The following is an 11363-nucleotide window of genomic DNA, read 5'->3' on the forward strand; positions in this document are numbered from 1 at the left end:
TCAACAGAACATCAGAAATGTACTCACATTCTTAAGCCTGTTCCTTTCCTCTTGAGGGTCTCGTCTGTGGAGGAAAATATTTGGAGCATTCAGACAACATCATACTGTAATACTGTATGACATGATTCATAGCACTAATTAGAAGGCATGTAAAATCTAACATTGGTTACTCATATTGAGTCACAATTTTGAAAGTCATAGTCAAAATATCAAGCCTTAGGACACAATGTCATTGTTACTGACATGTACAATAAACTTTAAGTCTCATACATGTATGTCATTTGAAAGAATGTTACAGTATCTTTCTACATGTATCAGAAATATCTTAATAAAGCAATAGAAGTATAATTAGGAACATCCTCCAATCTTTTCCGTTGTCTACCTCTGAACATTTGAATTGTTCCTGAAAATAAGTTCATAATCATAGATAGATAATTACATTGTGATGTTGCTAAATGAATAGCAACATATAGCAGTAATGCAGCTGTTGACCTCTGACATGAACTCTGACATGACCTCACCCAATATGACCTAGTTTTGTAAGATGAAACTGTAAACAATTTGGGTAGCCAATCAAAACACAGATGTACCTTAAATCAACTTCTTTATATCTATCTACACAATGACATTTCTCTTAATTATCACATTGTTACCCATCTTTACTGTTACGTACAATACAATAAGTTATTTGTTGTACATATGTATTGCAGAATATCTTTGCTGTCCTATAACCTATATTAACTGTACTAAATATAATCTATTTGCTGTACTACAACCTACATGTATGACTGTTGTATTATAAGTAATTGTTGCTGTACACAGCCCATTTTCACTACTTTTAACTTGAACCCATTATTGACAGTATTACAACCCCCATACTGTACTAAAACCCATATTTGCTGTGCCATAAACCTTTTTTGCAGTACGATAACTTTGCTGCTTCATTCAAATCTTTACAACAATGGAAGAAATAAAGTATTAAGCAACATATCCCAACACTGCCATCTGCCCCAAAACTCTTCTGATCTCCAAACAACAACAGAGTGCCCCCCCCCCTCATCAGCTGTTCAGGATCTATATTTAATCTATGATGGTAGTGAATGACTGGGATTCAGTGTGACCTCAGATTGACACAACGATTTATACACTGATTAAAATCCCGAAGTTCTATGTTGTTTCTGCATTATATGAACTTCAAAGCCAACAAAAGCGATGAAACATTCAAATAGCCCATCCCATAGCTTGCACCTGTGTGTCAATACTCAAAACTCCACATACAACAACTGTGTAACAGTTAACGTTGGGTAACATAAATTCGGGATTTTTCCGATAATGGTTGACTGAAATCAATCTAGCAGAACAATAAACCATCCTTTTTTTCTATTATTCTGTCAGTATCATGTACTATCTTTGCACTAATCATATACATGGTAGATTTTGTCTCTAGTCGTGCTGACACCATAATATTTCAACTTGAAACTACCGTCCGCCGCACGCACAATGACGGTGCTGTCGGACAGGGGTGAACATTAATTCGGGAGAGAAAATTCGTCTTGAATATGTTACCGCTAATTACATTTTATACAGCAGCTATTCGTTCCATCCTTGGCTTGAGGAGAGTGCTATGGATATAGACGTGTCCAAGTAAAAAAATACACGAAAAAACGGCCGTACCGCACACATCAGGCCTACGGGAACAACCCGTGTGTTGAGTCGGTAGCTATAGAACGTCAAAGTCGACATCCACCGTCATGGCATCGTGTACATTATTCATGGAAAGTTAGCCGGATGCCGTAGCATTGATAATACTACTATGTCCATGTATTCCTTGTTGTGTTAGGAGCAAACTTTGAGGAAAATATCGTCCTCAGTCCACAATCACACGCAACATTTAGACAAAAAAGTGTTCCTCACAAACCTTTGTCGTCTGCTTGACAACAGGATTCTGGGTAATGATATGGCGGTGGGAAAATACACGTGCCGTAGGTTGTAGCAACAAAGATAGAGGGGTTTTGATGATTGATCACACTTAGAGTCCAATTGCAGGTCAGCAATTTTAAGAAAATAAGTTGTCTTGTAAATGATTGTGTTTAGCAGGAAGCGGATGTGACATTTGTCATATAAACCAGCCGACAACGATGTCGTGTGATTCTCCCACGAAGCCCTCAGCAGACTGTTCCAATAAGGGACGAAGAGTTTTTGTCCTCGTCGCCTTCTAATGCATGCTTATCGAAGCTTTTCAGACAGTGTTCTGAATACGTTAGTCTGTCAAGTTTTCATTTCTAGCGGTATTACTGATGTTGCATCTAGCACATATCCCTAAATACCCCGTTTTCGAAAAATCCCGAATTTAAGTACCCCACGAATTTATGTTACCCAACGTTACAACAACAACAACCCTCCCCCTAGTGGATATGATATCGTGACAACAGTGAGTGACACGTTGGCCAACCGCCGTCATGACGACCATTCACAGAGAATTTTGTCACACCCAAAGTCACCCACTGACAGGACTGGATATTACCATGGTAACAGAACGGGTCGTACAGAAATAACCCCCGAAGAGGGTTACCCTGCGCTGCCAATCCATGCGTTCATTCGTTGGAGACGCTATAATATATTTTAGACTGTAGCTTGCATGTTTAGCTTTGCTTAGGCCTTACAATCAGATAGAGCTATGGGAGAAAAGCAGGGACATATATCTACACTGTGACACAGGACACACTAGCTGCATATATATATAAACACAGTCACAGTAGGAAAGAAATAATTAATAAAACCAGTTACCCAGCGCCACTGACCCAAGCATACATGCTGCTGGTGTATAAGGATGAATCTGTAGTTTCTCAGGTCCTATACTACAACTGGCATGGCTGATAAAGCCAAGAAACTGCAGGCTTTGGGCGTGTGCATGTTGCTACACTGAGACACAGGATACAGCACATGGCAGCCCTGTGCACATGGTCGGAATACCCAGGCAACAGGAGCAGGCATTCCAGGGATGGCTGCCGCCAAAAGCAGAGAGGGTCGGAATGTGGTCGTCCTCGTGCCTCTACTAGGAGGGGATCGACTTCCCGGGTTGAACCAGTCACTGAACTGACAGCACAATACACAACAACAAACAAACAAACAAACAACAACAAAAGGAGAGAGGGGATCCGGAGGAATGTTGCCATCCTTGTGCCTCTGTTATAGAAGGGAATCGACTTCTTGGGTTGAACCAACCACTAGCGTGACGGCAAAACACACAACAACAAACAAACAAACAACAACAAATGCAGAGGCGAAAGGAATGTGTCTGACTGGACTGCATCGGGTGGGACTTAAGAAGATGGCAACCCTTAAGGGTAAATTGATGCTTAATTGGTAAAACTTATATGCTGCAAACAGTGACACAACCGGACACAAATAGGAACACGACCAGACATTCTGTCACTTTTGGACAATCTGGCATTGGACTGCACAATACCGATGATTTTCAACAACGCAAAACAATGAATGCTGGATAACAAATAACATGCTACATGGAATTAAAGTGACCAATTACACTTCCTGAGCAATCAATCGACAATGCTTAACGTTGAAATTGGAGGGGGCCAGCTACCATTTACGGTGAATCAAAAAAGTTTGATACCCCCTCTCTTTCTTTTTCTCTCTCTCGCTCTCTCTCCAATTTAACGTCTTTTAATACCTGTCACATGGGGGTTGGACGTGCTTGCACATGGATGGGGGAGCCCTTGGACTCCTCATCAAGTGCAAGTCTTTTTGTAGCAAGAGTTTTTACAGCTGGATGCCCTTCCTATTGCCAACCAATACCCTACTGTAGGGCTTAGGACATGGTAAATATGTGTTAACCCAAGTGCCTTTCCCAAGGGCACAACGCCCTCAAAGAAAATGGCATGCAGACCCTTACATTACTAGTAGGGCCGAGCTTAGGAGAGCTCAACTTCTCAGGCCTAACCAGTCGTTAATCTGACAGTTGACCACAAAAGCTGTAATCCCGGTGTTGTGAGCTCAACACACAGGGTCTAATCCTCCTGTTTGGAAAACCAACTTTGCATGTCAACGGAAACTTTGACCTTACAGCAAGATCTTTGTTGATGGCTAAACTATGCTTACATGGAGGGTAGACCAGCCCTAGGGAAAGAGTTTTTGTTTCCCATAAACGGTAAACTACAAGTTTTGTACAAGCTTCGTAAGACCGGACTGTAAGGTTTGATCCACTTACAACAGGATGGACCCCTACACTTTTAGATAGGTGTGGTGGGTTCTTTAATATGCATGAAGTGTACAATCATGTAGCTCTTTTCGAACACAGGATTTCGTCCCATCCAAGAGGATGGTACATCTAACCTTTAGGCTAGATGTACCTGAGTCAAGTGAGGGAATAGCCGTTAAGTGCCTTTCCCATGGGCACAACGTCAGGCCTGCTAGGGTTAATGAGATTCTAACTCAACAATCCTAAAGCCGGCGTCACAATTTATGCAAGCGTTGGCCGACTTTAATTTGTAGATCGCCCAAAGCTCGCTTAATTTCAAAATCGCCCGAGTGTCAACCGTATTTTCCAATATAAATCTCGGGTGACGTCCGTCGAACACTAAAAACTACAAATCCCCCATGAGATGGTACCATCTCTTGGACATGGACCAAGTCAGTATCGACTAACCTGGTACATGTAAAAGGCCAATATTTGGATCAACTTTGATTTCTAAAAATCGCCCGAAGCCCGCGTAATCGACAGGACGTCGGCCGTACTTCGGCCAAAAATACACATTTGAAGCTCGCCAACATGTCAGCCGAGCTGAATTTCTTATTTGTGACCCTGGGCTTAAGGACAAGACTACCTTCCTACCAGCATATTATACATTCTATGCTATAAATAGATTCAATTACATTCTAGAAGATAACCCTTACTGTATGGTAATAGGTAAATACATCCAAGAATGTCCACAACTTAATACCAGTAGTGTGAACGGTATATTAAACTCAACATGTTTCATTAATCTCATTTATTCATAATCATATATTTTGAATGTAAGATAATTCATTTGTATCCACTTGCTTCTTTCTACACATAGGTGTAGCAGACCTTACGAAAGTCGCTGTAGTTTTGTTGTGTCAAGAAAAATTGTCATGTAACGATTTTCTCACCGTTCCTTGGTGGTGAGGTCGGTGAGGTCGCTGGGTTCGAAGAGTTGGCTCCTGGTGAGGCCAAGGTCAAGACACGCCCGGAGAAACAGGTTCAAGTTGTCCTGTCAATAAGGAAATGATGTCATCAATTAGACACAGGGGCTTCTTACAACCTACAAAATTATTCTTACAGTATAGAGATTTATTAAAATATACAAACATGTAGTTCAACAGAGGGACACTAGGGGGACAAATATGCAATCCTTCCTTGGACTAGGAAAATGACAGACAATTAGAAACAAAGGCTTCTTACAATGTACAAAATCATTTTCAGAAAATTTTTCATAAACAAACATGTGCAATTCTACAGAGGAACACTAGGGGGACAAAAATGCAATTCTTCCTTGGATTAGTTAACAATACAAATTTGGTGCCAAACAGCTACCTTAGTATGCAGAGGGTTAAAAGATCAATCTCTACTCCAGTCGGTCAATGCTCAACTCGTTGTTTACTGTTTGTCTGTTGTTGTTTACTGTTTACCTCCCATCTCCGTGCTAGTATAAACTACAGTCTTGTCAGTTTGTCGTAAGGAGATAGTACGTTGTTGGTAAACGTCGACAGTTTGGCGTGAGATTCTGGTACATGTTAACACGAGACTTACCAGTTTGGCGTAAGGTGTCGGCAGGTTGTTAACCTTCTTGATGGAACCAGGCTGAATCTTCTGCATCAGTCTGACAGGGGTTAAACCAGGTCAAATGAGGTCAAATAAGGACACCCAGACTACTTTAGGCCTTAGAAAAAAACATTGTGTTTCTGATTAAAGAAAAATTACGGTTTGCAAGTACTAGGCATTTCTTTTATAGATTTCTACTGAAGTGATGATCTAACAAAATGAAGTGATGATCCAATAAGTTTTACAAATTGAATGTAAAATTGAAATGGATCAGGACAATACTAGAAGCATTCTCAACATCATTTTACAGATACTGTTAAATGCATTTAACTGTGCGTGGTTTTAATTTCGCATTTGAGACAATAGTAGACAAGTGGGTTGGAGGGCAAAAAATTTCTTGGCAGTTTTAAGTTCGCAGTGAAGAGCTTACCGCGAAAACCGCAAACATAAAACCACCGCAAATATTTCTGGAATAAACTGAACAAAGCAGTACGTACAATATTTACACATTGCTGTGTAAAATACAGGAAGTTTGTTTTGAATTTCATCACTCAGATGTCAGATAGATATAGTTTTCTGTCCCTTGCCAGTGGTCCACCAAAAAACAGGCTAGGGTTGGCAGGTTTTCGCTAGAGTGTTGGTCAAATAATCGGAAACACAGCATTTTATTCCCAAGGCCTAAATTACCTTACTTAAACCATCACATGGTACAAATTATCACCACATACCAGCAGAGTTAAGAGGTCGAGTTTAATTTAAAGTCTGTCTACAATTGCTAAAACTTGATACTACCAAAAGGCATCTTATCAACCTGTGCCGTAAATTCATTCATCTTCGCAGGCCGGGACTTAATTTTTAGGATAGGAGGGTAAACTACGGTAAAGGAGTTTTTTGCAGAGTTCTAATTCAAGTCAGCATTTAAACAAACGTAGTACAATAACTATAGTAGTACAATTGAAACACATATTACAATATCAAGATTTCGAGGTAGAGAGGCAAAAACTGTGAAAATAAAACCACTGCAAACATTTCAATATATACAGTATCTAGTATAAATGAACAAAGTCCATTATAGGAAGGTTTGTGGTAGGACAGAATTACAGAATTGCTTTGTTTTTATGTAAAGGTCACATAATTACATAGAAGCACTTTATGTAAGTGTACTGCCATCATCCCATAGCAACATTCTAATGTTGTCTATTATAAGTTACTGAATGCACAAACATTCAAACAAATGTTATCTGCCCAAATAACAGTGTGTTTACCATCTCACTCAAAGTAAATATGACAGAAGTCCAAAGAATGCAGATTGGTTTGATATTTGGTTTATATTTTACCAGCATTTGGTTGCAAAAACAAATATTGGTGATTACAAAACTTAAATAAATTATAGTTGAGTCCCATTATCTCATACCTTTGTCAAATGATGTAACATAAATGGATCTCAGGGATTATGCAAATTAGGTATTGATTTACATAATCTATGCCTATCATCCACTTGTACTTACTTGCAGAGCAGTGTTCCATCCTCCAGAGCTGTGCGAAAGTCTTTATTCCCGAACTGTTTTCCTGTGACGGACTAGAGTAGAAACAAGTTTTTACACTTCTAAATGATTGTAATTCAGAATAATTTCTAGTCAGATAAGCTGTACAAACTAACCTTCGTACTTATATATGGTGTTATGTACATGCGACGTATTATGTAAAACGGACGTAACACTAAGAACTGATCTCTATGCAGAATCCTGTTTTTGAAACATTTCAGTATTTTCAATTGCAGGTTTAAATAGACTTTTTAGTATTTTTTCAAGTTGTTTTAATGATACGCCTCCTCCTAGAGCAATGCTAGAAAAGAGTAATAAATTTTGCAAACATGTGTAAAACACTGAGAACTAATCTATAAGCAGAAGCCTGGTTTCGAAACATTTAGTATTTTCTAGTATTGCACTGTTTTAACGATTCGCCTCCTCCTAGTGCAATGCTAGAAAAGAGTACCATAATTCACTTTATCTTCACGGTAGCAGGGATCTCCCCAGAAATATATAGCAGGATGGGGGGGAGGGTGCCGGGCACAGGATACGTGTCGCGAGGGGGGAGGTCTGGAGGGGGCGCACAACTCTCAAAAGGAGAGCGGATGTTGCCTTTTGCCTTTTTCAGACATAATGGAAGTTATTTTCTGCAACTTCAGCTTTACACCTGAAATTTCTAGTTTTGAGCAAAATTACAGGCTTTGCTGGGTAAAAATTGGAAAAAATACCCTAACTTTGAAAATCAACAGGATGGAGCTGGGATTAGAACAGGATGGAGGAGCGCCACTGTACCATTCTTTAGGGAGACCCCTGCGGTAGTAAAATTTCACGGTGTAACGAAAATTGACATTTTCACTAAACTTTAACTTCACGGTGGCGCCAAGTGATTTATTTACTGAACGGATGTGTGAAGAAATTATAAATAATCAAAACAGCTTTTTTACGGTGATGATAAGTTCACGGTACAGAGGTGACCGTTAAAACAGTGAACATTATGTTACAGTGAAAGAGACAAGAATTAAAGTACTACATTTAGCAAACACATGGTAACACTGAGAATGAGCTGAAATCTTACATCTGCTTGGAGATCATGTTAATTAAACGTACCTCTATCCAGCAGCGGGACTCCTGCAGTTCCCTGGCCAGCTGGGGGTCCAGTACTTCTATAGGGGGGTCCAGACTGTCCAGATCCCCCCCTGCGTCGTCCCCGGCGGGGTGCATCATGGTGGTTACTGGGGGTATAGGGGGGTGGGATTATAATACTGTAAATGCATTGAAGTTCACAATTGGCTTTTATTTCGAGGTAGAGAGAAAATGAAGTGTTCGCTTTGGTTTTAAATTCACATTTGAAACAATAGTAGCAGTACAGTCATGGGTAGGCAAAAAGTCTCGTGGTGGTTTTAAGTTCGAATTCGCGCTGAAAGTTCACCGTGAAAACTGCAAACATAAAACCACTGCGAAGATGTCTGCATTTACAGTATATTTTGACACGAACTGTTTAAGAACATGCTCCGAAATTCTTCATCCAAAAAAAGGTAGGGGACAGAAGACAGATAAAAAATTTTGTGGTGGTTTTAAGTTTGCGGTGAAGTGATCCCGCAAAAAACGCGGACATAAAACCACTGCAAATATTGCCCTAGTTACCGTAGTACATGTAGCTGTAAATGCATTTAATTACCCGACATCTAAATTCCTCTGTTGAATCAATAGTTCTTGCACAGCATATCTTAGATGTGTGGAAGAAAAGTGACCAGGAAAACAGCAAATGTAAAACTAAAATTCTGCGAATATTTGAAGATTTACAGTACTGAAGAACAATGCACTGTGTGCTATTGCTACTGTTTGATATTCTGATAATTGTCAAACAAAAATATTGATCATTGCAGTATCTTTCACATGGGAATGTACTAGTAGACCAACTCCAATGCAGAAAAGACTCAAATATAATTGGACAACTACATAACTTCCAGCAAAGGAGGATTTTCAACAACAAAAAAACAGTAAAATTATCCCAAAAATTACAACTGGCATAAGCTCATTATTGTGAATGAATCAGTAATAACATTCTTTGACCCCTGCTACTAGACTATAGAAATTTTCATGCCCAAATAGAAAAGCCACAAATCACTTGATGACATGTGAACAGGGCTGTGACAATACTATCAAAAGGGCAGGCCACACTATTCAAAACATAAGGCCATGTTGGTTTGATTTAGAAGTGATTATATGGATGACATCCTCTAGGACCCCAAAAACTGATACCGGCGTGGGGAAAAATTGGTAAAAAGGGAAGTTGCCTTCATTATGAATATGAAATCGAAAGAACAAAGAACAGAATTTACAGAACATGGTGTACCGAACAATAAATATTCTTTGATTTTGTTCTTTCACATTTTTGGAAGACTTTTGCAAAGTTCTCCCAGGCTCAAAATATATTTTGAGCAAGTAATAAGTTTGCGATCAAAAATCAGTACGTTTTACAATAAGAAAAGAGGCATTGTAGAACATAAGTGACAATTCAATTAGTATCCATTTTCCAGTAATGTTTTGCAATTTACTGCATATATTTGCTATTTTTCAGCTTCTTTGTATAATTTACAGTATGGTCGCAAACATTCTTTTTTTGAAACAAAAACAAATGAAAAACAATACAAGTTGAAACAAAAACACAATATTGTTTGCGCAAAATTTGTCACACATATCCTCCCCAAATGTTTGCTTTGCAATTTGATACATTAAATGAAAATATCATACATACTCAGGGGTTTTTCTAGAAAAATTAAACTAGAGGGAACACACACATGCCAGGGAGAGAGTTCTATGTATTTATGAATGAATTGATTGCTGAGTGAAGGCTTTATGCTCATATTAAGCTAAAATCTGAATTCGACAAGGGGGTGCTGGGCTGAAACAAGAGGGTGCACCGCCCCTCTTTCCTGATTTAGATGAACCCCTGATACTTTAAAAAATTCCGTCTAATCCCAAAATATTCCAACCATCTCACACGAGAGCTACTGCTACATGTATATAACAATAAATATAAAACATATTTCAATTATGTATAAGTTATTTGGCTGCAACATTTAACATAAGGGAACTAGGCCTAAGGCTTTGACAAAAGACTGCTCTAGTTTTCATACCTGACTGAATCTGTTTATTTATTAAAGTCCATCTTTTGTGGAACAAACCTTTGGCCCCTCTAATCTAGTCTAAATTCCATTTAGCACAAAAATGTTACAATAATCTCATTTTCTAAAAGAAAGCATATGTTTAAAAACAGACAGAGATTAGATTACAACTTTGCTTAGCGTTGTAGAGAAATGTTTTTGTATTTTTGGAAAATCCAACAGCTAAAATCCTCCGGGATTTAGGAGATCAAAGGTTATTTTTAAACCAACCAAATTTTACGGATGACTGATTCCCAAACTGACAACAACAAAAAATCAATTTTTCTGCAAAAATACAAGAAATTCTGACTGTATATGCAGATCCAAACCGGATGGAGGTTTTCCTATTTTGTTTTTGTAAATTTTTCTTTATACAAGCGGCAAAGTTAAAGTAACGGTCCCCTCCTAAACAACAACTGTCGAGGGCTTGAAACCATCTTCAAATTTCTCGCTTGACTGGTGATGGCTTTACATGCCAAAACGCTACATTCCATCGTTTCATTTTTTACAACAACCCATTTCTTGCAAAATACAGACATTATCTGACCACAAAACGTTTAATTTTTTGGCAAAGAAAAGCGTAGGCTGGTTATAAGCGTACGCTTAGCAGTTGGCTACACCAAAACAAAAGGGGGAGGGGGGCGAAGACATAAAAACAAATCTTCATCCTTCCATTTCAACTTGACTTCCATTGGCAGTTTGTCCTTCAGTTTCAAAAACAATGTACCTGGGATTTGGTGACGTTAGATCTGAGCCTGAAAATGAATAAAATTGTTTAGAAATGGTAAAATCCAGGTGAACAGACTTACCGTGCACTTGGCGCGACGGCCGCGGGTCCTCAGGAATGACCCCGTGACCCCGATG

General features: G+C 38.9%; 1 protein-coding gene across 1 annotated transcript in view; it reads right to left on the reverse strand.

The window, feature by feature from the left end:
• The window catches only part of LOC136437546 (LIM and calponin homology domains-containing protein 1-like), an 11401-nt gene continuing 38 nt past the window's right edge, over positions 1–11363 (reverse strand). Inside the window, exons 1-6 of the mRNA XM_066432161.1 lie at positions 11309–11363; positions 8440–8564; positions 7312–7382; positions 5792–5861; positions 5152–5252; positions 1–64 (exon numbers count right to left, since the gene is read on the reverse strand). The exon at positions 11309–11363 is cut by the window's right edge and continues 38 nt beyond it. Of these exons, the coding sequence (XP_066288258.1) occupies positions 1–64; positions 5152–5252; positions 5792–5861; positions 7312–7382; positions 8440–8556 (423 nt within the window). The 5' untranslated portion in view covers positions 8557–8564; positions 11309–11363. The remainder of the gene's footprint in view (positions 65–5151; positions 5253–5791; positions 5862–7311; positions 7383–8439; positions 8565–11308) is intronic.

This window comes from Branchiostoma lanceolatum, chromosome 6 (assembly GCF_035083965.1).
Source record: "Branchiostoma lanceolatum isolate klBraLanc5 chromosome 6, klBraLanc5.hap2, whole genome shotgun sequence".
NCBI lineage: Eukaryota > Metazoa > Chordata > Leptocardii > Amphioxiformes > Branchiostomatidae > Branchiostoma > Branchiostoma lanceolatum.